General features: G+C 35.9%; 1 protein-coding gene across 4 annotated transcripts; it reads right to left on the reverse strand.

The window, feature by feature from the left end:
- On the reverse strand, positions 1 to 27,216 carry LOC109184379 (helicase and polymerase-containing protein TEBICHI). Of its 4 annotated transcripts, XM_019334375.1 has the most exons (29): positions 27,045 to 27,216; positions 26,411 to 26,832; positions 25,997 to 26,237; positions 25,061 to 25,906; positions 24,184 to 24,248; positions 22,974 to 23,079; positions 22,686 to 22,886; positions 22,213 to 22,413; positions 21,157 to 21,318; positions 20,840 to 21,079; positions 20,467 to 20,679; positions 19,880 to 20,230; positions 19,553 to 19,705; positions 18,763 to 18,987; positions 18,304 to 18,522; positions 18,074 to 18,191; positions 16,660 to 17,780; positions 15,993 to 16,190; positions 14,718 to 14,977; positions 14,182 to 14,371; positions 13,966 to 14,076; positions 13,485 to 13,837; positions 12,736 to 12,844; positions 12,484 to 12,624; positions 12,048 to 12,144; positions 11,597 to 11,764; positions 11,124 to 11,496; positions 10,753 to 11,067; positions 1 to 14 (listed from the first exon to the last, which is right to left on the reverse strand). In XM_019334375.1, the coding sequence occupies exons 1-26, from the start codon at positions 27,078 to 27,080 to the stop codon at positions 11,664 to 11,666; spliced, it is 6,480 nt and encodes a 2,159-aa protein (XP_019189920.1). In that variant the 5' UTR covers positions 27,081 to 27,216; the 3' UTR covers positions 1 to 14; positions 10,753 to 11,067; positions 11,124 to 11,496; positions 11,597 to 11,663. The 4 variants fall into 4 exon arrangements, with proteins under 4 accessions (XP_019189920.1, XP_019189921.1, XP_019189918.1 ...); XM_019334376.1 differs by lacking the exon at positions 1 to 14 and having other exon boundaries at positions 10,684 to 11,067; positions 11,124 to 11,267; XM_019334373.1 differs by lacking the exon at positions 1 to 14 and having other exon boundaries at positions 10,684 to 11,067.
- Between the last annotated feature and the right edge of the window lie 243 nt (positions 27,217 to 27,459).

Below are 27,459 nucleotides of genomic sequence, written 5' to 3' on the forward strand. Positions count from 1 at the left end.
TAATAATACTAATACTGCTTCTTTTTTAAAAAACAATAAATTATATTACTGTTAATACTAATAGTTATGGTTTTGTTTAATAATATGATACATTTACTAATAGTATTACTGCTTTCTAATATATTGCTTTTACTGCTTTATTTCCCTTTGTAATATGCTTTGGCCAGGAACAAATAAAAAAATCAACAAATTATTTAATAGAAACTATCGTGATTTGGTGATTTTCGAATTTTAAAAATAATTAGTTTGTATTTGTGATTTGTGAATTTTAAAGAAATTAACAAAATATTTTATTTAAAAAAATAAAATTATTTTAGTTTTTATTTATTAAATATTAAAAAATTAATTTAAAAATAAATAATTTTTTTAAAATGCCACATATGCATCCTAGGTGGAGGAGTAACCTGTTAGAAACCTGTAAAATGGACAAATTGAATGAAATTGGTTAGTTTAGGGACCTAATTGTAGGTTTTTTAAGTTCGGTGACCTAATTGCATTCTCGTGTGCAGTTCGATGGCCTATTTGACCCTTATTCCTATATATTTTATTTATTTAAATTCAAATTTTAAAATTATAATTGACGGGGCATATGCATTGTATATTCCCTTAATTTGACCCAACAAAGAGTAAAATAAAGATGATTGAATTGAATATGCAGCTTGGAAAATTAATTGCCTGGCACTATTATTTAATATACTCCGTATGTGAAAGAGACCCCATTCCCTGAAGAGATGAGGCGAAGCCGTTGGAGTTGTTGGACTTGAGCTTTATGTCATCTCCAACTTAAAATATCAAATTTTGCATCAAATTTTACATCAAATAAAATATTCTCAATTGTTATAAATAATAGGGATAAAGGTCAAATAGACCCTCCAACTATATAGAAAAGTGCAATTAATTCTTTAAATTAAAAAACATTCAATTAAATTCTTAAACTTGTTAAAATAATACAATTAACTGATTTGACCTATAATAACATGTTACCTTCAAGTCACCTACCACATAAAATGGCACGTCAATTATATTAATATTTTTAAAGTTATTTTTTAAAAAGCGAATTAAAGTTTTTTTTTTTTTTTTTTTAAAAAAACCAATATAATGCCATGGCAGCAGGCTGGCAGCAGCCTGTCGACATGGACTAGAATCCGTTGAGAAGCCAACCCGCTTCTCCGTCCAAATCTGGACGGAGAAACTCGTTGGCTTCTCCATTCGGAGAAGCTCCGTTCATGGGGAAGCCAGCAAGCTTCTCTGTCCAGATTTGGACGGAGAAGCTCGCTGGCTTCTCAAACGGAGAAGTCATGGCTTCTCTTCTCGAAGAAGAGAAGTCGAACGGATGAATTCTGCAGGCGGCGTTCGACAATTAGTTTTAATTTTTTTTTTTAAATATTTAAATGAAATGCCTTGTAGATGCGAAGAAAGCAAAGTTAACTGATTATTTTTTAGCAAAGCAATTTACTGAGTAATTTTCTCCTAAAGTATGAAATTTTAGAAATGAATTTGTACCATTAGGTACTTATTAAAGGGTTTTTGTAAAATAAAGGACTTGGAAAACCAAGTATTATCTCGTCATGTAGATCGAGTATTTCCTTAAAAGGAATTTTACACACTAATTAGTCTATTTTAAAAAAAAATTCTTTGACACATTATGAATAAGTACCACTAACTAATCACACTAACTGTTGTCCAATAATATCTTGAAGTAGGTAAAAGACTATCTCGATAATGGGGACATTTTGGGGATTAGAAATCCATTACTTCATCGCTAAGTGGAGCACTATCATAGAATCAAAAATTCCATGATCGCATCAGGACTGACATTGTCCTTGCAATGAAATTACTAGCAACACCTAGTGCTCCTCTTACAATTGAATATATTGGAATAATATTCAAATATCCTCTAGTACCTTCGATTTATAAAAAGATTTTGAAAGCAATGTGTGATTTTCCAAGGCCACTTGGGTATTGACTCTTTGTTTTGACTCTTATTATATGATGTCAAATCCCATCTAGTTATGTTTTGCTTTACCTCCACTATCATATGTGAGATAATAAAGATTGTCTTATACAAATTATAAGTGGATATATTTGAAGGATAGTGGACAAGTTGTATAAATATTCTACCTACGTATGCTCCAGAAGAGTCACAAGAAACCCACGTATGCTCCAGAAGAGTCACAAGATTATTTTATAAATTCTAATGACAATCCTGAAGATTGTACTACTTTTGAAACAATGACTTTACTTTAAGCCATGTAGAACCTAAAGATTGATATCTTCACGGGGAGACGAGAAGTACATTCACTCGAATCAATCCCGTAGATTGGGTCTTAAAAGACTAACAGTTGTACTTTTTTTGCAACATATACGTACCCTGTACTCTTTTCATCACTAGGTTTTTTCCATTGGGTTTTTTAGTGTGGTTTTTAACGAGGCATCAGTATGATATAGTAATGTCAATGGGAGAAAAGTTGCAAATAAATACTTAAATAGACAAACCCCAATCCTAAAGATTATGCCTTGAAGGCTTATGATTGCACTGTTTTTCCCTTAACTAAGTTTTTTTTCCCACATGGTTTTCTTAAGTTAAGGTTTTTAACAAGGCAATCAATACAATATATGATTTTACAAATATCATGTACTCTTTTCTTCAACTAGGTTTTTCCTACGTGATTTTCCTAGTGAAGTTTTTAACGAGGCATGAATGTATTCAAATATATTATCCATATACCTTGTACTACTTTTCTTGTCTAGATTTTTCCTACAAGATTTTCTTAGCAAGTTTTTAACGAGGCAAAATCATAGTTGTAACACCCCCGATTTTAAGCATAAAACAAGGCAATTAAAGCTTAAGGATAAAGATAAATCTAATCATTAGCATAATAAGTCGCGTCTCACATCTAGATAGATAGAACCTTTTTCAACCTGTGCGTTTGGGCCTAGTTGGTAGCTCAAACGTGGCGGTAGCACCCTGTGTGTAAAATGTTCTTTTATTTTGCTTCCGCATCTAAATCTTGTTTTCAAATAAACAAATGCCTTTTTATTTAATATTCTGGTTTTAAAATTTGAGGTGTTACATCCACTGTCTTGGAGCCTGTTTCAGTCCATACAACGATCTCTTAAGTCTGCATGCAAACTAGATGCTCACCTCCAGGTTTAACAAAGTTTTCCAATTGTTTCATGTAAATCTGTTTATCTAGATCACCATGCTCACCTCCAGCTTTAACAAAGTTTTCCAAGTGGTCTTTACATCCATATACTCCAAGTGCACATCCCAAGCAGCCACTAAAGCAATTAACGCCCTGATTGAAGTATATCTAATCACAGGAGAAAAAATATCACCATAATTTATCCCCTTCAACTATGAAAATCTCTTCACAACTAATCGAGTGACATTTTCCTTCATTTTTCTGATATTGGTGACTTCTTCCTATAGAGCTACTTGCACCCAATAGTTTTCTTGCCCTCGGGAAGTTGAACTAGCTCCTAGGTATGATTCTGATGCAAAGACTACATCTCCTCAACCATACCAACCATCCATTTATCTTTCTCGATCATGGCTATAAATAACCTCTTGAAAGGTAACCATATCATTATTAGTAACAAGAAGTGCGAAAGATATCATGTTCTCAAATCCATACCTACTAAGAGGCTTATCATTGGTACGTCTCGATCTGTCCCTGCCAAACTATAATCTTGTAAGTCTACTCCATCAGAACCTGTAGACGTGGACAATGAAACCTCAAGCCTCTTAGATGTAGAGGAAATTTTTGCCCTCTCAGCTGTAGGTGGATTCTCTGCCTCTTAGTCAACGGAATCTGGTCTATATCCACCTCTACTTCAGCTGGCCTAGAACTATCAACGGACATATCCTCTCAGTTCTAATGCAATGTGTATTGCTTATCAAACACGGAATCCATGTTGATCACAACTTTCTTTGCTACAAGATTTCAGAACTTGTAACCTTTCACACCTTTCTTATAACCTAGAAAAGAATATATTTCTTTATGGAATGACAATGGGACCGGGAATATGAAAGGACACACTCCTCATCCCCACCATAAATTTCTTCCTCCATTCCTTATCTCCCTCAAAAATCATATATTCAATTGTTTTTCAAATAAATATTTAATAAAAAGGAAAAAGAGTATGAAAATTAAAATTTCAAAATGAAAGTTTTGATTGACAAAATTTTAGATTTGTTAACTTCTTTATGCTTCAAAATAATAAAATCAATAGATTTGCTTGAACTCTAAACTCCATGTCTCCAAATACTGAATTGTTGTCTCCATTTCTCAAAAGCACTCCCCTTTCCCATACCCATCAGGTTTGGCTATTTGAGTGCAATTGTCATCACAACAATGAAAATGTTATTGGGATACAAAACAGTCTTTCTAATTGCATTTAAAAAAAAAATTGTAATCGTTCTATCACAACTGTTAAACAATGAACTGAACTTGTATATTACTATATGTTCTGTGTGTCAATGTACAGGGAAGTATAGAACTATTTATATTAGACAAGAACTAATCCTAGTCATAGATTTCAAACACCTAAAACTAAGGCTAAGAGAGATCCTCTCAACTAACACCCTATTTCTCTAACACTCCCCCTCAAGTTGGAGCATCCAACTTGTTACATATGTATCACATGAACCATAGGACTCCACACCTAGACTCATAAGCCCAAGTCTTGAACCACTCGAACGACCTTCGAACCACGCTGTGCCAAACCAGTCCACAATGCATCTTGTCGCATCAACAATGCTTCTACAGAGCCAACAAAAGCTAGGCCAATCACCACAGCGCCGCACCTACCTCTCACTCCCCACACCCTATTACCGCTGCCTAACACCACAATGCACCTACCTCTCACTCCACAAACCATTAGCGCTGCTAGACCACAGTGCACCTGTCTCTCTCACCATGCACCCTTATCAACGTTGCCTAACACTACATCGTTTCCCTGGTGCATGCACGTAAACTGATTCACTCTGAATCATTCTTCAGCCGTCGGCCTCCCCCGCGGCATATGTCAGGTCCGCCCCACTCCTGGCACCCGTGCTGTCCACTCCTGCAGCACCCCTGTTTACGCACACTGAACAAGCTGCACTTGACTCAACTCAGACCCTAGAATTGCTCCCATACCAAATTAATTTAGAGCGACAAACTATGATAAACAAAATACAAAGCTCAAGACTTATCAATACGAATACGATAAACAAAAGAAAACTACTGCCTAATTATTTCTTAGCTTCGTGGACCTCAGACCACCCAGCTTCATGGACCTTCCCTACCATCTCTCTTAGATGCCTCTCTCAGCTGTCTATCTTTCTCGGCTGCTGTCTCTCTTTCTCGGCTGATACCAGACTGGTGAACAAACAGATCCTCGCTGCCGTTGTCAGGGGTAATGAACCCAAACCCCTTATGGTCACTGAACCACTCGACGCAACCCTTCTTCCTCTGCACTCTCCTCAACCATTTTTTTCCTCACAAACCCTACCTCTCTCTCGCGCGACAGCCTATAAACACCTTTGCAACACCGGACTACACCACCACTACAGACGTACTGGGCGTTCAGAGGCGAGCCCAACGATACCGGCCTCGACTGGAGTAGTCGCCGGAGAAATGCGCACGCGCCGACGCGTGGCGTCGGAAGCCTAGGACCGCGGCGGCGCGTGAGGACTTCGGTGGCTGCTCCGCCTCTCTCGTCGGCGTCGCCTCCTCTTTCCGACCAACACCCACTACCCAATCACCTCAAGGCTTTGATACCATGTTAAACAATGAACTGAACTCGTATACTACTATATGTTCTGTGTGTCAATGTATAAGAAAGTATAGAACTATTTATATTAGACTAGAACTAATCCTAGCCATAGATTTCAAACACCTAAAACTAAGGCTAAGAGAAATCCTCTCAACTAACACCCTATTACTCTAACAACAACATAATCAATTTTATACCTGTTAACGTAAGTATTTAATGAGACAAAGCGTGAAAGAACAATAAAATGCAACTAGTGGAGCACCCCGTGTGCTCCTCCCACGCACCAAAAAAAAAAAAAAAAAAAAAACGTAACTATAGTATTATACTAAGGAGGGTGTATTCAATCATGACTTTCATAGAGTTTTAAAGGCTTTTATGAACTTTAAGAGTTTGGGGGTATTCAATTCAAACTTTTAGAGAGTCTTTAAAAGTCAGGCGGTATTCAATCAATATTTTTAAAGAGTCTTTAAAAGTCGTGTCGTATTCGATTAAGACTTTTAGAGAGTCTTTAAAAGTCATGTGGTATTCAAAAAGTTATGAACTTTTGTAGACTTTTTAATTTTAAAACTTTTGTAGACTTTTCCTTCTGAAATATAAATAGTTGAAATCCAACCATCAACCCAAGATTTCAAAATTTTCTTTCTAACAACTTTGAATGTTTTCTCTCTCTATTTAAACTATTTTTTCTTCATATTTAAACTTTATAAACCTATCTAAATTTAATAAAATTATTTTTTTATTCATTATCCTATATTTTCCTCATACCTAAACTCTACCAATTTTTCTCTCTCTCCTAAACTTTACAAGAGCAAATTACCAAAATGGTCCCTCGACTATGTCGATTTCACCAATTTAGTCCTAATCATTTTGATTTCTCTAATCAAATCCTCCAACTATCAAAATTTTAACCATTTTAGTCCTCCGGTGACTTGGATGACCAACTTCCGGCGATGGTAAGGGTAGTTTAGTAACTTCGCATTTATTCCCGCTGAATCGTAATATTTGGCGCTTTAATTAACCAGAAGCGTTGTCTTTAGTCAAAATCCCAAAGCTTTGTCAACATAAACCCTAGCAGTCAAATGTGCGCGAAGTAGAAGGCGAAGCTTGTAGAACTCCTGTCTGAAGTTCGAAGAAACAGAGTAATGGCAACTGATGGTGGAAGCGGAACAGGTATTTATACTTTGCAGATCTTGCTTTATTGTACTGCGGAAAGAGACTTGGTTTATTGTACTATATTTTCAGTGGGGACCATATACATATGAATTTTCGTAGTTGTTAATGATGTATTATGTCTGCCTGCACTGTGCAATATGAAATTAATGGGGACTATTGTGTTGTCTGTGCATAAAAGGGGAGCAATGTGTTGAGTAAATGGGGACCAGTGTGTGAGTAAATGGGGACCAATGTACTTTGTTGTAGTCAGATTCTTTTTTGTAGTCATATGGGAACCATGTGCTTTTACTTTTATTTGTTAATTTGTTTTCAGGCAGCATGTTTAAAGTGGTTTTACTTGCTTTGTTTAAACAATTTTTTATTGTTATTGTTTTCTGTGTTATTATATTATATACAGGTTGTTATAGTTTCCCATTAAACCTAAGGAATGGGCATGAGGAGTATGATGATGATTGGGGTGAGGAGTACGTTGATTAGGAGTATAACATTATGTAGCTGTAAACACAAAAAAAAAATAAATAAACTTTGTATATATTCACAAAATTCCGTGTACAGCGTGTGTATAATTCAATGCAGGTACAAAATCTCTGTCTAGTCCTCTGATTCTTCACTAACGTTATCTATGGAAGTGCCTCCGGGATTCAAGTAGCGTAGCCTCCGGGATTTAAGTGGCGCGTGCCTCCGGGATTCAATTGGCGTAGCTTCCGGGATTTAATTGGCGTGACTCCCAACAACGAGCGTCAAGGATTTAGAAGTAATCAATCCTGCAAAATTTCAAAAACACATGCAATGGATTCAAGCCGCCTTAAGGTCCTCAAATACCTTCAAAAGACTTCAAGATCTTCGAGACAATCAATTCTGCAAAGCTCCAAAGTACCTGCAATGGATTCAAATTGCCTGCAAAATATTCAAAAGATGCCTCCAAGCCTTCAAGCGTTCTTCAAATGCTCTCAACTCCTTAAGTCTTCAAGTTGTTCAATGCCTTCAAGCTCTAAGCATTCAAGTTCTTCAAACTTTCAAGTGTGTTTTGGAATGAAATGAAGGCTCTATTTATACTAGAAGCCTAACCAACATTCATCAACAAACTTCCCCTTTAATTAATTAATTAATTAATTATTTTAGAAAATGAACCTTGCCCAGAATCAAGTCCAGGTTCGTTATTGTATAATCTAATTCAAATTCAAACTAAATTATAATTATCTAACTCAAATATAATAAAATTAATATTATATTTAAATTATAATTATAATTTAAATTCAAATATGAAATGGGCTTGGGCCAACTAATTAATTAATTCAATAGCCCAAATCAAATTCAATTGGACTAATCGAATTAAATTAATTAATTTATATGATCCAATTAATTAAATTGGCCCAATAATCAATTCCGATGTCGGTCCAATAACCATTTATCGGTCCATTTATTGGGTTCAAATTTTCTGTGTCTACAGTAGCTTCTTCTTTTTTTTGGTGGTCATAACTACTCCAAACTGTGGCTTTTTTGTTGGTTGTTAAGTGTTTTGGACTTTTGGCAGTGAACAACCCTTTGCTACTAAAACTATGTTAAGTGTTTTGGCAGTGAACAACACTTTGCTATTAAATCTATGTTTTGACTCTTCTTGTTAGTTGTCAATTAAACCAAACTTCTATTTTGGCAGTGAACCATTTTGACTCAATAGCTCTCTGCTCAGTACCATTCAAATAGACCAAGTTAACATTATAAACCACACCAATAAAAAACATAGACAGCTCTCTGCTCAGTACCATTCAACACCAATAAACAACATAGACAGCTCTCTACTCAGTACCATTCAACACCAATAAATAACATACCAAGTTAACATTATAAACTACACCAAACCGAGCAGACAAAATCATACAAAACATAGTAGACCATTTTAAGGTTCATAAACATAACAACCATTTCATTGATTCAACTCAAGTTAACATGTTACAACATAATATCAAGCCAACATTTTAAGCCTCTTTTCCATAACTTCAACACTAGATACAGATGACAAAAAATACAACATTGCCAACACTAAGATTACAGTCCAAACGAATAATAGTTTAAGAGTAAACTTCCAATTCACACTTGATTTGCCATTCATTCTAGTATTGCCAGCTACCCTAATTTTCCTTCTCAATGCCTCATTTTCTTCTTCATGTCGATTTATTCTTCGCAATAATCCTGGAATTATTTTCTTCGACCTTGAGCACATGGGAGGATCGAACCATTTAATAAACCCACATCCAAACACATTGCCCTGTACAAAAAAAATCCCTAATTTTCACATTCGAACTTCAACAAAAACATGGTGATCAAAATTCCCAACTAGGATTACAAAAAAAAAAAAAAAAAAAAAAAAAAAAAAAAAAAAAAAAAAAAAAAAAAAAAAAACTTACATTTGAACGAGAGCAGTCCCAATATCTTCTCCCAGGATTATCATTTGTCCACGAAGTTTTCAGATTCAACAATTGCCCACAATTACAATTAGGAACTGATATGAACTCACCGTAATGATGAACCCTCTGATCTGATTGGCAGGAAGAAGACGACCTATCGCCCATGTTGGAGACGAAGAAGCAGTGTTATTGGTCGGAGACGTGGAGAGAATCGCAGACGGAGACAAAGAAGCAGTGTTGTGGCTTCGTTGCAGATCTTGCTTCATCAATTAGGTTTCTGGGAGTGAACAACGAACAAATAGCCGGTGAACGGAGCATAGTGAACTTCCAATAATATCCCTCAAAATATGCCATCCAAGTCACCGGAGGACTAAAATGGTTAAAATTTTGATAGTCGGAGGATTTGATTAGAGAAATCAAAATGACTAGGACTGAATTGTTGAAATCGACATAGTCGAGGGACCATTTTGGTAATTTGCTCAACTTTACAATCTTCCTCTAAAAATTTGAAATAATATTATTTTTACTTCATTATTGCTGGTTTATATTGATTTTTATTTTTTCGATCTATGAATTTTTTATCCCTAACTTTCTCTAATTCTCCATAAGTCTCTTATTGCAAATAATAGTTCTTTGCATGTTGCCTAGCAATATATCTAAGTATAATTTTTTTTATATATATTATAAATATTAGATTTATTTTTTTATGCAACTTGTAATTATATTTTTAAATATTTTATTTGATCAACTCTTTTATTATAAATTTTATTATTCAATATTGTTATGAATTTCTAATGAAATAATTTTTTTTTATGTTTTTTAATGATATATATAAGTAAATAGCATATAAGTCTCAACATACTATGGATAAAAATAATAATGTTGAGAATGTTGATGTGGGTGAAGAACTATATAAGAAGAAAATTTTATGATATATTATAATTGTTTTGTAAGAAAATTATATAAATGATAAGAATCAAAACCATTGAAAATTTGTAAGGATGTATTTAATTTAGAATTTCAATGACTTTTGTAGACTTTTAAAATAAAAAGTTGATAAAAGTCTATGAATGTTTTTTATATAGACTTTTATAGAGTCTTATAAAATTTTAAAAAGTTTTAAACGATTCTATGAAAGTCAATCAAAATTTATTAAAATATATCATTTTAAAAGTCTTTAAAACTCTACAAAAGTCATGATTGAATATACCCCTAAGATAATTGAACGATAAATACAAAGACGAACTCAATTTTGCAATTGAAAAATGCAATTCCTGCTCTTTACAAGTTCCTATCTTCCAAATATATATACAAAAGTCTTCAAAATAGCATAAAAGAGAACTAAAACAGCATACCTATAATCATTAATCAACATTGACCACTATCTTGATTTCTCAAATTGAAGCTATACAAATAATAATAATAACACAGGAGAAAATCCCCTCTCATCTGGCATGTTACTTGTTACACTTGAGTTTAAAATCTATACTATGCATTTCCAGTGATACTGTTGATACTGTCCATAACTGTCAGCTTCAAACAGCAGCGTTGAACCAACCAAAAAACCCAGTTAAGAAAGAGACCGGCAGAAGGGTGATAATACTGTAACACCCAGCCTCTCGAAGCCATATAGTGACTCAGCTTCACAGCTTCACCAGGTTGTGTCTATGTCCAAATCCTCCAATCAATACAAAGTGCACGAACCAAGTAACCAGGATGAAGAAAACTACAAATTGTCATTTCAGATAAGTGACAGGAGACGATCAGTACAAATTATTTAACCTCCGAAGCCATCGGAAGTTGAAGCACAGGAAAGCTTCGTTACACCATCGCGTTGCAAACCAAACTCCTTGACCTTATTCAAACCCTTTGAGATAAAGGAATTCATATCACAGTTTTAACTTTCAAGAAGCCAGCTGAAGCAGGCTGCAAATGTGAAAACTTTATCATCTCAATAACTATTCTGCACCAATGCTATCCACCTTCACAATCCTGTTGAAACAACAGGGATGGGCAGTTTGAATTCAAGATTCAGTCTGGAGGCCTCAATTTAGCCAACTAGGCCAAGGGTCAGCAACAACAAGCCATCAAAACAAGGGCCAGCCGACGAAGAATGTTGGTACGTGTGCCATTGTCAAATAAAATATAGTTGTGCCTAAAATATAATTCAAGTTGTAGATGACCAGACAAGCAAGAAATTATCAACACAGCACTATGAATGAAAGAAATAAACATGAGAAATTCTAAATTGCTACCTTTAGCCATAAATCAGCAATAACATGTGTTGCCCACCACACAATCCAACATCGGCATGCGAACATCTTATGAAGTAGGTACTGTAACATCACTATTAGATCCTTCAACGAGGAAAGGCTCCAAAGATCCCCATGTTCTTCCAACCATCAGTTTAACGCGAAGGGGTACTGACAGAAAATAGAAGATAAAATCCATTTGAACATAAAGGCTTCTAGTAAAGGTCAAAGGATAATAGACATCAATTTACAATGATGCTCAAAGTGGAGAAAACATGCACACATATAGAAAACTACACAAATTAGAAAGGAAGATTGAACTCATATTTAGAAAGAGATGGTGAACAGGAAATCCTGATGACTACCCCCCCCCCCCCCCAACCCCCACAATATACTGATATCAAATGTCCCCAATATTAAGACTGTACACATGCATTTGTATTCAAATTCTTACCAAGAAGTGATGCTGCATTTTCCATGCTTGTACGGAGCAACATTGCAGCTTCCTTGACAACAGAAGGATCGGCTTCAAGGACAAGTTCATCGTGAACCTGAAGACAAAAGACTCTGGCATCAAATGAATTCAAAGGTAAATCTAAATGTCATGAAAAGCTTATTGGGTTTAATTGTTAGAAAGATTAACAAAGTCCTGAAGAGCAGACCAAGCCTCAAGTGGCAATTTTCAATGCCCAGATATTGTTAGTTCTTTCTCTAATTCTCTTGGATGACCTTGAAGAAAAATTTTAAGATTAGCACACCTTAACATGCATGAGTATGAATTTCAACTCAAGCAAATAATTATAATAATCATGTTTGAGATTTAGCCAAGGTAATATTTTAAATTTTTGGGTGGATATTGGTCAAAAGACATACTGATAAGTGATAACTACCTGTAGGACGATTCGGCATCTCCCTTTAAGCATGTCAAAGTTTTCAGGCAATGCAGAATTAGATCTAGACTTTGGAATATCCTTGACAATTGCAGAGTGGACACTTATCATTGCTATTTTGATAATGTCAGCGGCAGACCCCTTAAAAACAGCATTAAGCGTAATAAGCATTTTGCAACCAGGAAAAAAATAAATAATAATTATTACAAAAAGGAATAGGAGGAGAATATGGAAGTAGGGAACAAAAAATACCTGACAGATTGAATTCACAGCCTGCCGCTGAGCTTTAGATTTTTCTTTACTGTTTCCAAATTTGATTTTTGACAAGAAACGCTTTCGTCCATTAAGGGTCTCCACATAACTGCTCCACAAAAGTAAATACCATTAGGAGAGAGTCATAAGGGATGACTCTATAGCAGAACGAAATGATTATCCACTTCTGAAAGAAGCATAAAATTTGACCCAAACAGAAATTTGAGGACTAATCGCATCCTAGCTCAAAGATGATTGATATAAGTTAAGTCCATAAAACCCTGGCACGCATTTGAACAAGGATTATGGTTTCTGTTGCTTAAACTAAATGACCTTAATGCAGATAAGCAGCTAATAGAACAACACAACCTCAACTATTAAAAACAAAAAACCTCCCTTAGTGCTGGATAATGATCTATTTTTATATGGTGAGGAGTTCTATGTTTTAGCTGAAACTGTAATCTCATGATTTAGAATCAGGAATCTACAAAATTGTATAAATATTGAAATGATAGTAAAAAACCAGTACTACATAAGAAACCACAAATGCTTGTTCAATGAAAGGCAGAAACTTGGTAATCTGGTGAAGGGAAAGGGCCTTGTAATGAACTCGATATGCCTAAGGTTAGTAAGCAACTAGTGACCTCAAGAACGACTTGTTTGATTTTCAGTAAAGCAAGGATGATTTCTTTTCTGAACCGTTAAAGGTCTGTAAAGATATAGCAAAACAATTAGCAATATGTACTCACCCTTTCTCACGACAGATAGAAACTGCTTCTTGTAGCCAGGAAGCAACACCGGGAAAAGAGCCTTTGAAGCTTTGAATTTTTTCAATAGCTTCATCTGAACTGCAGCCCAATTGTTCAGCAAGAGATTTAGATCCCATTCCATACAGAATGCCATAAACCAACCTCTTAGTTTGGTCTCGCTCTTTTGAGCTCACAATAGACTCCGATTTCCCTGTCCACCTTGCTGCAATCATGGTGAAAACATCACCATGGGGATTACTTAGGAGCTCAATCAAAGAGGAATCTTTAGAGAAATGGGCCATAAGTCTCAGTTCTATCTGAGAGTAGTCTGCTGTCAGAAATAGCCAGTTCTCCTGAAAAATGAGAAAAAAAAAAATTACAAAGAGGTATATCACAGTATAGCCAATGATAGTTATTACCAAAATTCAAACAGATACATGCAGTCTACTAGTCTTTGATTTCAAAATCTAAAACAGGATACCTGAGTAGGCACAAAGAAGTCACGAGCATTGATCTTGTAATGGTCAGCATTTGACTCACCATCAGCTTTATCATTGTTATTCATCTTGAAATCAATCATATGTTCAACACACTACCAGAAAAAGTATATGGTAGTAAGATTAATCTGTGCTTGTAAGAAAAAAGCTATCCAGCAGTGGAATTTAGTGTACAACAAAAACTGGTGGCAGTAATGAACCTGGAGATTCGGTTCCTCCATCGAAAGCCGTCCTGTACCTGTTGATGTCTGCAGCCAATGACCATGCAGTGTATACCTCTGTGTCCTCATAGATAGCCTAGCAAGTGAACAAATTGAACCCAATGTACAATTCAAGAGTTTTGCCAGTGTTCTGTGCTCTTTGATAACAGGAATAATAGGATGCTCATCCCTGAAAGTGAACAAATGTTTTCATACAGTGGCATCAAGTCTATGCAAAGGGAAGCAAAAAAGTATATTCATCATAATCAGCATAAACAACAGTATGCAATAATCCTACAGAGCTGAAAAAGAACAAGGATTCATGCATCTACCCCAGATTATGAAGCAGTGCTCAACTTGACTTGACAAGAACACAAAACTGCCATTTCCAGCTTTCCCTTAAACTATAAGGAAGAAATGTAGTGCCAGAAAACAGCAACCTGGGTGAATAGTTTCAAGTCTCTTGGCAAGTAATTTTACACCAATGGAAAATGCAACATTATATAGACAGCAAGGCAATTGATACACCTGAGTACCTTAGCAAATCCAAACAATGTTTATCAGTGCTGGGGTGTTGTTTCCCTTTGTCATCACTGTTTGGAATAGGAAGCTTTAAGTGGTTATAAAGAACATTTGCGATGTCTGCAGGAGTATTCAATGAAAAGTTCATGCCAGCCAACATGTAAGCTTCCCTCTCCAAACACTTTAGCTTTCTTCTCACGATTTCCCGAGCTCGTAGGCAGCCTTCCATGTCAACACCAATTCCCCACAGCTCCATATCTGAAAGAATATCAACCTAAGAAAGAAACAATAAAAATTAAAGAATGAGATAAAATAGAAACCATTAATTGGCTTCTAAGGAGTGAATAACAAGTATCATATCACAAAGAAAATCAAAAACTTGCTACTGGGGAATTTTATTTTCTCCTCTACTTGATTTTGTAGGGATATTCTTGGTACAAAAGGATAAACTAATTAAATTGAAAGAGACCTCAGTCAATTTCTGTAACTATTGATACATGAACTTCATTAAATAATTATATCATGGCTATAAGAATCAAAACTAAAATAAGGCACACATACACACCCAACATGGAAAGTGGAACTCAAGATATATTGCTACTTTCAGCAAGAGAAAATTTCATTAGCCCTACCAAAAAAAAAAAAAAAAAAAAAAAAAAAAAAAAGGGCTAAATGGAAGCAAACAATATGCTATAATTGGACCAAATATGTTAGGAGGAAATAAAACAGAACTGGAAGCTTAGGAAAGCAATTTGACACACTTATGTGATAACTAATAGTGGAATCACAATTCCAATCATTGACTCCTTACCATGTCTGGCACATGAATTCTATACAAAATCACTACATGGAATAAGGAATCATTCAATTTCCTTTACTTTGCTACACAGAAGGAACAATGATCCAATGGACTAGGAACCAAAATCTATTTTCCTAGTATCAGATATCCTTTGATTAATTTCTCCATTCCTATCAAAATTTCATCCATTCCCACTTGTTACAATTCCAATGTATCAAACAGGGCCTAGGAGTTTAAACTATAGAAAGTCAGGACAAAAAAAAAAAAAAAAAACCTTGAGCTCTGTGTGTTTAACACCATCCTTAATTGTTGGAGGGAAAAACCACAGGAAAAAGAGTAAGAATAGTATCTGCTAAAAAATACTCAATAACCAGTGAGTGGACTTGAATGGTCACAGGCAAACTAATTGTCAGCTAGTCATCGAAGAGTTTTGCAATCACATACGGAGTAATAAATTATGACACCTAAGATCAGATGTAGCTCAGCATACCAATGGCATCTCAACAGCTGTAAGAGGCTTAAGAAGACCTTCAGATATTAGTAGTTTCCAGAGAACCAAACACAAGGCCCGTGTTTGTGCAACTCGGCGGCAACAACCATTATGAGCAGCTTTTCGCATTTGGTTCTTCCATCTACCATTCTGGTTAGCAGATGCAGCAGCCTCACTTGATAACCTCTTCTTGACTTCCTGTACATAAATTTTAACCAAAGAGATCAAATATATATGGATAAATCCAAAAAAAAAAAAAAAAAAAAAAAAAAAAAAAACACGGCCTTCTCGTATTTCTATCCAGTGGCTCAATTACTAGCAAAGCAGCAAGTTTTTTTTAAGCTCTAAAGCTATGAGCACTTGAGCAGACAGAAGGCAGTCATTTCATGTTGCAAAAAGGCTGGGTTATGTCCAATGTGGCTCCCTTACTGCACGGAAGCACTATTTGAAGCTATATATTTGTAAACAAGGAACACACATGGAACATCATGGAGATTCAATCCCAAATGGAGTCCAGCACCAACTCAACTCTTGATTTAATAGGAGCCAAATGTGACTACCAGATACCTAGGGATCATGGTACCAAATCATGCAGATTCCTTCTCATGCATTTTAAATATGTGCAGTCTACAATCAGAAAACCTTGTAACTAGATGTATGAAATTACCTTCTCTAGACTAAGACTAGAACCCTTCTCCTCATCAGGCCAAAGAATCCATGCCACAATGCAAAGATCAAATGCATCTTGTAAATGGACAGGAGAAAAAATATAATACCCTTCATTTAGATTCAAACCCTCAGCTTTGGCCACGGCGGCATTCACTGAACCAAATCTCAGAATTGAAACAGCAGGGCACTCAAGCACCTGAATCTGTTTTTTCAAGTTCCAAGTGAACTTTTTTACATTGCTTTTCCCCATTATAGTTCTAATTCTATCCCATCGTTGTAACGCCATCTCCCATTGATGCTTTGGTGATAGAGCATCATTATCACCAAAAACATTGGACAGCAGAAGATTTTTTTTGCTGTTTGACCAAAATAAATCTTTGGGAAAATTGACATAATACACAGGAGAATTTTGCCAACAGATTCCTATGCCATGAATTTCAGAAGGAACATTGGTGCTCAGTTCAGATCTTTTGTTGAAGTGGATATCAAAATAGAATTCTCCAGCAGCGTCCCAGAGATCCAAGAAAGTATCAAATCCCCCAGGACTCCTAACTGCATTAACTGGACCGCTCTCCAGTGCATTCTTGTCATTTCTGGTACTAGTTCCATCCCTGTCATGCAGCTTCTGCACCATATGACCAATATCCTCACCATAGGCTTTTTCTTCATTGCTATTGAACTGAAGAGGAATAGTGCTTGTTTCATTTTCAGAATTGATACTTCTATACCCTTCTGCAGCTGAAACAGGCTCACCATAAGCAATATTATATTGTATAGAAAATCTACCTTTTGAATTTTCTTCTCCTGCTTCTGAAATAACCCCATTTATCTTCTCATTTCCTTCCTTGGCTGATGTCGAAACTACATGGTTTATATGCTCCGGATGAACAAAACTGCTAGTTGACTTTTCATCAGAAGAGGTGCTTGATTCTTTCCTATCAGCATTTCCTGCAGCAGTTGACAGAAGAGGTCGAGAAAGAGGTGCCACATCAAGTCCAAGTGACTTGAAAGCTGAGAATGCAGCAATTCTTGCCTCTTCAGCTTTCTCAAGAACAATCTTGCGGGCACCATTTTTAATCTTTTTAGCAACTCCCAATTGCATCCTCCGCTGTACAGATCCTTTCAATAGGAAGGCAATTTTAGCAGGTTAGAGATCACTCGCTGATAGTGATTGAAAACCATAGATAGATGAGATGGAAGTAAGAGAAGGCTGTAAGCATCTTGAACCTTGATGTACTAATGCTCAAAGTATTGGGGACATGAAGTATAGATGAGTATGGGTAAAGAGCTATATATCTATAGATATTAAGATATTAACAATAGTTTCAGAATACGAGGAAAGTGAGAAAAAAACATCAACAAAGAGAAAAGATTAACTTAGAGATGTCTTACGAGCATCTTACAGAGACTACCTTGTTCAGACCATGACGAAGATTCAAAAAGTGCTTTCACAATTTCAGGAAGTGATGCTTCGGCAATTGCTTGAGGAGTCCGCAAACCAGATTTGTAAAGTGCTCTAGCTCGGGAACCCTAGTAAGCTTTGATTATTGTAATGACTTTTGAGGGGGAAAAAAAACTATAGGAATATGTATTTGTGTGTATGTACTTATTTATTTATATGCAAGGCTGGAATTTTAATAACCTTAACATAAGGTATGGTAGTGAGCTCCACAATCTCTGCCCTGACTCCAAATGAAACACGATTTTGGAATTTGGCAACTAAGCCTTCAAGGTCCTGCCAACCAAGCCTTTCACAAAAGACAGCCACCATAGATGCAAACCTCCCAGCATTTTCTTGCAGTCCCTGAACCATGCCCCTAGTCACTTTGAAAGCATCGCAAACCTCCGGAACAGGCACTTCCTTCATTCCAACACAATAGCAATTTAGGCATAAAAATTAAGAGAGACAAAATCTCAACATAGGGAAGCAACTCTAAAATATCTTAAGAGTACTTTCTAAACCACTGGACAAGGAGGATATTGAATCCAGGTGTTTGAGAGAGCAATCAAGGGTCAAGGGACCCAGAAGAAAACCAATTAAACTCAACCTCACATGTAAAAGCCCAAAAAAACAAACAAACTAGAGACCAAGATATCCCACCTGTACAAGTCTTGTTAGTATTAGAGCCACAAAAAACCTCCTAGACACTCGTAGCACTTGTTCATCTGAAAGCACGCTATGATTTGAAACCCCAGATTTGCACTCAAGCTTTACCTGCAATCCCTTATTACCCTCCCTTGATCTATTGAAGCTGCGAACTGGAGCAGCTCCATGAGCCATCCGCATCAAAAAGGGTTCTTGAACACCAACTCGATTGCCAACAGACTGCGCATCATAAATATAGGGAAGCATATGTTCAATGCAGCAATACAATATAACTGTTCCTATCTTCTCAAACTACTCTATAATAATTAACCAAGAAGACACTTCAACCATGCTCTGTTAATAGAACAGCATAAAGCATTAAAGAAGTATATGAACTAAACCTTCAACTGTAAGAAATTTACAGTTCCTACCAGGCAAGATGTCATAGGTCTAAATCATATATAGTACAGAAAATAAAATCATAATGCATATAATCATAAAACATTTCCACTTATCATGGGCACTATATGACAAAAATCAAATGGATGAACATATAATTTCACAGTTTAGACCAAATAGTTTTATGAGCAATAGGTCTAAATCATATATAGTACAGAAAATAAAATCATAATGCATATAATCATAAAACATTTCCACTTATCATAGTACTATATGACAAAAATCAAACGGATGAACATATAATTTCACATTTTAGACCAAATAGTTTTATGAGCAATACACACAAACTACTGCAAGTATAAACCACTTATCAAACTTTAGAAGCCTTGGGAACTAAGATTTTTACCTGATCTAAAGTAGGCAATTCCATGAACCTTGCATAATACAAATCCCAATCCGGTTCAACCTCAAGATTAATGGGTGTGACTAAGTAAACCAGATGCAGATCAGATGCAAGTACAAAACCTTCTCTTGCCCTCAACAGATCATCCAATACAACCTAGGAAAGACGAGATAAGCAAGACCAAGTACAACTATTATTTTAGTTTTCTAAAGAAGTTCAACCATGTCAATAAGTAAAATGCATTATGGCAGCAGGTAATGTCAAGAATCCAAGAGAAAGCAAATGAAATTCTTCAAAGAGTATAAAATCATAGCAGTGTGAGACATTTACAAGTGATTCTTCTGGAGAGAGACAACTGCCAAAAGATGCTCGACCGAGAGGTGTGATAGTGTATAATTTTGTATCATCACTCCATTCAAGAAATTTCCTGTGGCATAACCATCGAAGAGAATCTTGTGCTGATTTTACCACATCTTCAAATGGTCTTGTTGAATTAAGAAGGGTACATCTAACATATCGGTGAATATCATTAGCGGTCTGAACAATGCCACCAGCAACAACCTCTAATATTGCATGGATCATTCCATTCTTATCATCCGACAGACAAGAATGCAATGGTGGGCAGCTGTCATTTAGGAGTCTCAGTATTCTTTTTATTTCATCTGGTTTGCAAATCAGCACCTAATTCAACAAAGACACAACACATTTATATAACAACTTTAATAGTGATAAGATTAAAAGAGGCACAAGAATAAATTAAAAATTAGAAAACAGTGAAACAATCTAATTGGATAAAACAGCTTTTAGCCCTCCTAACAACTTGACATATGAAGACTCTATGACAAGTTATGTACTTCTGCATAATTGATGATTAAAAGCCAACAAGATAAAGGTACACAAAGATAAGGTAAACCTACACTCTCTCCTTTTGTATCAATCCCTGTCCGGCCAGCACGACCAGCCATCTGCCTGTACCTTGTTCCATCAATAAAGTCACACCCAATACGGGGTTGTCGGAAAATAACTCTACGGGCAGGGAGGTTAACTCCAGCAGCAAGAGTTGACGTAGCAGTTAAGACTCGTACAAGTCCTTTGCGATAACAACTTTCAACAGTCTCTCTTTCCTCAACCTTGAAAAGGAAAAACTTTGGTTAATACTTCAAATAGTACTTCATTTGAAGGGTCAGTAAAAAAGACATGTTGGAGGAAACAGAAGACAAAAGCACAAATAACAACTTTGAAAGGAAAAGCCAAGGGAAGACAGGATATAACACTAAAAAAACATGCTACCATAAGTCCAGCATGGTGGTAGGCAACACCAGCTGGAAGAGTCTCTTCTAGTGTAGGATCCAAGCCTGCAGGAGATCTTCGCAGGGCATCTATGGCAGAATCAATATCAAACAATTCAGTCTGGTTGTTGTAAGGGCTGACTGAGAATTTCTTCAAGTACTTTGCAACATGCCTAGCAGTTGATTCACATCCTTTTCGACTGGAACAGAAAATTAGCACGGAATGACCATCTTGAACAACCTGATATAATCCAATTATCCAAATTTGTTAGGGCTTAAAATCCTTGCTAATAGAATTTTAATAAAGTGAGAGCCAACCTCATTGCACAGCTCAACAATATGATCTGGATCTTTGCCACCAAGCACAGCAGCTTTTGACATTGTCCTTACAATTTCCATCTTTCTGTTATAAATTGTGTTACCTACTTTAATGTACTCCTCTAATGGAACAGGGCGGAAATCTGTTTGGTACAAAGCTGCCTGTAAGAAGCAAATTAGACAAAAAGAATTATCGGATGACATGAACCTTGAGAGCCAATTTCCAGATTCTACCAATCACTTTTATATAAAAAAAAAATTAATCCTAGGCTAACATTTTAAATTGGTAGTCATATGCATGGGCATCATACAAGAGGCATGATTTTGAACTTTTAATGAAAATTGGGTAAACTCAGAAGGGTTTGCAGAGATGTGACAGTGGCATTCATATTCCTTTCACCTAAAATTATTGGATTTCAAATGAGCTTGCAAAAAGACTGTAATGGAGAATTAGCCCATGCATCAATTCAAGAATACAATTCCATATGAACTTAAAATGGTTACAGATTGCTGCTGTGTTCATAAGCAATCAAACAGTGCTTTGGCATTCAAAAGATAATTTCAGGAGAAAGTAATACAGTTTCAACAAAAGAAGAAAAATCACAGGTATGCTCCAATATTTAATTGCAGGTATAACTAAATTGTGCAAAGCTCTCAAGGGAATTTCAGAAACACATACAGAGCTTTGGCAATCAACAAGCAAATAAAGATATAAATGCACCCAAACCTTTAATTGGAAAAGTTAACCGTCAGATAAATAAATAAATAAATAATATAGTAAACAAAAGGAGTCACCACACTTTTTATTAATCTACACTATCTATCGCATATTTTGTGAGTCCACTAAGACAAGTAAATGTTTACCCATAACTCCACAGCTACCTTAGTTGTTGTGAATTGCTATAGCCATAATATATTAATAATACATAAACATTTGGCATATTTATGGAGGAATCCAAACCCTTGAAATCAAGAATATTGTAGAATGTAATTCTCCTAAGACACTTTGAAGCTGATCTTTGGTTTACTACCAGAAATAAAGATTGTCTTACTCACATCAAGCCAACCAGCGACTGCAGCCACATTTGGCAAAGTTGCACTCATTCCAACAATTTGAAGACCGTGAGCAGGGTCAGCTTTCCCACTGCTCATACCTGAACTTTCTCCACTAGATGATTCTGTGTTGCCTTCACCAGCTGCATACCGAAGCTTTGTCAGCAATAGCTCCAGTAAATAACCTCTGCTCCGATCACCAACCTATTATGAAGGTGCATACATATTTAGTAGTAAAACAGAAAATACCATCGCAATTGCACAGCTACAAGAGCATGTAGATGATTAATTAGGGTATTCTGTTTGTGCTGCTGTTAAAAGTCATATACTCTGTATATTAAACAAACAAACAAACAAACAAACAAACAAAAAAGAATCTTGTTGCTTATAGGAGAGAGAAGAAGAAAATGGTGATAAGCGATTGAAAAGTGAAACTTTGCAGTATGTTTCTAAAAAAAAAAAAAAAAAGTAAATACCATATGCAGTTCATCAATCACAATTATACCAAGCTCTGAAAGACGACCCTCTTCTAGCAGTCTATTAACTAAGGAGTTTGCTTTTTCAATTGTACAAACAGCAACAGATGTGTCCTTTGGAAGGGCTCCACCGCCTTGATTTCCATAATAACTGCGTACCTGCTTCCCAAGTGGTTCTAAAAGGACCTCTAGGTGATCTGCCTGTATGTGTAATTTCAGCATAAGTCAAAATGTAAGTAACATATGCAAGAGAACTAAAACATTTTAAAGAAGAAAGAACTGCTGCACCTTTTCTGCACAGATGGATACATATGGCAGTACAAGGATTGCCATTTTTCCCTTTGATAAGATTCGCCGTAACATTAAAATTTCAGCAACAAAGCTTTTACCAGCACTACATGAATTAAAGAAACCCAAGTCAAAAACAATAATTAGATTCACTAAACTTCTTGAAGAGTTCACCTTGATGAAATCTGGTGTATCAACATATGGAGAATAGAGGGAAATGTGTAGAAAAATTTATAAGATTCGCTGTAACATTAAAATTTCAGCAACAAAGCTTTTACCAGCACTACAGGAATTAAAGAAACCCAAGTCAAAAACAATAATTAGATTCACTAAACTTCTTGAAGAGTTCACCTTGATGAAATCTGATGTATCAACATATGGAGAATAGAGGGAAATGTGTAGAAAAATTTATATCAGTTGCCAGAAAATAATGAATCTTCGTTGGGAATGCGGAGAAGATGAACTGGACATGCTATTTCTCCTACAGATGAGAGAAAATAACCTCTTGGAAAATTTACCAGAGGAATTTGGCAACAGGAAAATAAAATGTTCCAATACATTTTTATAGTGTACGTCTTCTTTCAAAATGACCACTGTGTAAATAAACAATTTCAAGGATAATATAATCATCTAAAGCTAGGAGATTAATGTTTAATATCAATTTTAGCCCGTTCCAATCTAGTTCTAGAAATTTGCCCATACTCATGCAAATTGAGATTGGGGTTAGAAAGAACAATAACGAATAACTCATTTAGGAGGTATAGAAGAATTTGTTACTGAGAATGGGGAAGCTAGTCTTCATCTGAAATATAAAAGTGAATAAGCATAAGGTGAGAGTGATGAGTGTTGCTCATAAAAGTGACTAAAATATCATAATTTATGAGCATTTATTCTTCTTCTCTCTTTCATTATATGTTATAACACTAGGATTGACCACTAAATTCTGTATCTGCAAATCTTTCTCTCCAAGCAATTAATGCACTGTGCACAGATTCATTGAAGACAGATAAACAAGCTGCAAGGTCACTTAAGATGCCAGTTAATTATCCTGTCAATATATTAAAACAAGGATCAATGAGGAATGCAGTTAAGTAGCTAAGTAGCTTATTTAAGGTCAGGCAGTAGGGTCCTCTGGAAAGCTTAAAGACAAATAAGATTGACACCACAAGGAAATGTGAAAGAACAGAATTTTCAAAGCTGATATATATACCTTGTAGAGGCACAATAAACCAGATTCCTGTTCTCCAGAACACCATCCACTTGCAGGCAATCAACCTGAAAAATGGAGAAATGTTAATTATACTTTTAACATAGGAAAAGAAAAAATAATAATCATCTTTTGAAGGCAAAAAAGATTCCTTTCTGAAGTCTCAACAGCAGTTAGCAGGAATTACTACTAAAAGGAAACAAATGTCAAGAAGCAAGCTAGAATCCAGTGTCTTTCGACATCAGCAGAAATTTGGCCTTGCAGGTAGCTAAGATATAACCATATGCAATAGCTGCTTACTGGAATTTAACATACACACCCACAAAAATGCATGGTTGAAATAAAGTTGTTCATTATGAAAGACTAAGACAATCATGCATGTTTAGAATAACTTAATGGTAGTGACTAGCAAAGCAATCAATGATGCCCACTTTTTTTTGGTCTCATATCTCCTACGCAAAGGCACATTCAAATGGTAAACTCAGTCCAATAGAGGACGATGTAGGCTGGACTTGGGCATCTAACCAGTGGAAAATTATCAAAATAGTGAGAAGCATGGCCAGAATCACTATGATATTCTTTTTCCTGGGTTGGGGAGGAATTCTTGAAAAGTTCTGGATTAATGTACTTCTTTTTAACTATGGGGAGGATCATGGCCCCCTCAAACCATATACTGGTGCCAACTCAAACAATCCACCCAAACAAAAAAAAAAAAAAAAAAAAAAAAGAATCTAATGATCCCCTTCAATCTAGTTTCCAATTAACAACAAAAAATATATAGACTTTAATCCCCACACCTATGACCTAACCATATACACCCGACTTTCATAAGCTTTGTAGTGTTGGAAATTATATATTTCCCAAAAGTGTAAAACAGTACCTGCCATGTATACAATTTTGATATACCCTTCTTCTTGTATACACTACATATTTCAGGTGGAAGCCAATTGCTAAGATCTAAACGATCCTTTTGCAGGGCAAAACTTGAAGGAGTATCATCTTCACTTGATTCAGAAATAGCTTTGATATCACCTGATCTCTCGGTTGGTGTATTAAACATTGGGCTACCATTGTCTTGCACAAAGACTTCCACTTTACTTTTAGAAGCAGCATATTTTGAGGTGCCTACATTTTCCTCAAGTGAAGATTCATTTACTTGAGCTTCATTGCAGGTGCTGTGAACATATTGATTAGTTGCAGAAACATGTCGGGCTTGCTGTCCACTGAGAATCTGGCAATTCTTACTTTGAGAAAAAATTTTGTCCTCTAAAGCAAAGTCAAAATGCTTTACAGGCAATGGAGAGACTTCTTTATCCAATTCCTTACCAATCTTCCTTATTGGCACAATAGCAGGAACCATTCCCACACCAGAAACTTTATCTGCAATTCCTTCAATTATTTTGTTTGATTTATTGTCACATCCTCCATTCTTTAGATTGTTGGAACTAAGTATCTCATGCCGGGTATTCAAAGCTTCAGTTTCTTTAGTAACTTGGTAAGAAACTTTCTTATTTCCAGCAAATAACCCATCAGCAACTTGAATTGCTTCATTCCAGAAAGTTTCTCCCGGTGAAAATATAGAGGTCCTATGTCCTGATGATGGAGTATCAGCCACATGTTTTGTAGCAGACAAACCAGGTGTTAGAGACTCAGTTGCTTCAGCAACAGGAACATTATTACATTTTCTCAAGCTTATTTGAGGTTCAGCAAGTCTATCCACATTCACCTACAATGGCATGTAAAAATTCAAATGCAGATATAAAATGTTAATAAACAGAAAATATGAATATTTGAAAATGATGTTTCTGTAATCTACCTCACTAGAATGCACAAATCCATATGCAGACTTAGCAGCCACATTATTATAGGTATCTTCAAGATACTTATTAGGGGAGCTAGCTGTATTGTCCTCAACAGAAGAGTGGCTCCCATCAGCAGTAAAGGGCCTCCTTCCCTTTGATGTCATAACATCCAGATCACAAGTAGATGGGCTAGCATGCCTTTTATTGGGATGCACATTTTGCTGTAATGGTAAACTTTCACTAGGTGGTACTTCACTGTGTGATGGACCAAAGAAAAAAAAAAAAAAAAAAAAAGATATCATTTAACATATAGAACAGAAAGAATATATAAAGCTCCGATCATGCTGAAGAAAAAAAAATTGTTTTTCTCATGTTGTGAATTTAATCTCAGTGGTACTAGTTGTGTATATAAATAATAAATAAAGTACCTGCAGTATAATGACAAGAAATCACTAGCAAATTGTTTAAGCTCTAAATTTTCCTGAACTCCTGTCGACTCCAAGGAATCTTTAGGAAGCTCTCTAGCTGCAAAGCCTGTATCGGATAAAACTTCAAATTTCTCCCCTTCACCAGTAGTTTCAAAACCTTGAGAATGTGCTTGCCTTGAAGAAACAGCCACTTCCTTTCCATGTTTGGAAATTAGCCCTAGATCTAATGTCAAATTTCTCTTAACGGCTGAACCACCTGCCTCTTGCAAAGGCGTACTATTGTCCTTAGAATTGACTAGATAACTCTCCAGGGAGCCTTTGGTGCCCGGAGACCCTTCAATCGAAATCTTCGCATCCTTATTGACTCTCGGAGATTTCAAAGCAGGTGATTCAAATTTCCTCTTCTTCTTTGATGCAAAGAACTAACAAAACCAACAAAGAACACGGGCAAAACAATGCCATAAGTTCGAAATATGATTATTGAGTATTATTTACACCTGGCATTGGAACGAATTGAGACACACAGATATAATCCTAAAGAAATGAAAATTGTGGAACTTTTTAGGGTTTGAACTCAGAGAATTGTGGATAGCATTTCCAATTACAGTGTATGTATGTGTCGGGGAGAGGTTACCTGGTCAATCCGAGCTCGAGGAGCATCAGAATCCATAACAACGCTGAACTGAGTTGAGGCTTCAGATATGCGGGTCGGGTGAAACGCCCCGTCTCTTCGTCGATTCGGAGTTTCAGAGAACACTTTTAAATCCTTCTTCAGGAAGACCACCAAGAAGGCGGGCAAGAGAAGGCACTGCCGCACTGGTTTCAAATTTTCAGTTCAGAGAACTTTCTCGTTATTGCAATTCGATCCTTCAAGTTCTGAGTTTATAAACATTGACCTTGCCCCATCAAAGTTATTAGGGCTATTGCCCTATTTGGTTTGAGAAGTTACAGGTTACAATTTACGGAGTATTTATTAAATTATTTAAAGAGTTAATTCATTTTTTGTTTTAAATTTATAGGTGATGGTTCACATTTAGTTTTTTTTTAGA

This window comes from Ipomoea nil, unplaced genomic scaffold, assembly GCF_001879475.1.
Source record: "Ipomoea nil cultivar Tokyo-kokei standard unplaced genomic scaffold, Asagao_1.1 scaffold1259, whole genome shotgun sequence".
In the NCBI taxonomy this organism is placed as follows: Eukaryota; Viridiplantae; Streptophyta; class Magnoliopsida; order Solanales; family Convolvulaceae; genus Ipomoea; species Ipomoea nil.

Coding starts and splice junctions, on each gene's coding strand:
- LOC109184379 (XM_019334375.1), bottom strand. CDS start 27,080: ATGGATTCTGATGCTCCTCGAGCTCGGATTGACCAG. Junction 12,145..12,483: donor GATGCCGAATCGTCCTACAG/GTAGTTATCACT, acceptor TTTTGTCTTCAG/GTTCACGATGAACTTGTCCT. Junction 11,765..12,047: donor AAATGCAGCATCACTTCTTG/GTAAGAATTTGA, acceptor ATTTTCTGTCAG/TACCCCTTCGCGTTAAACTG.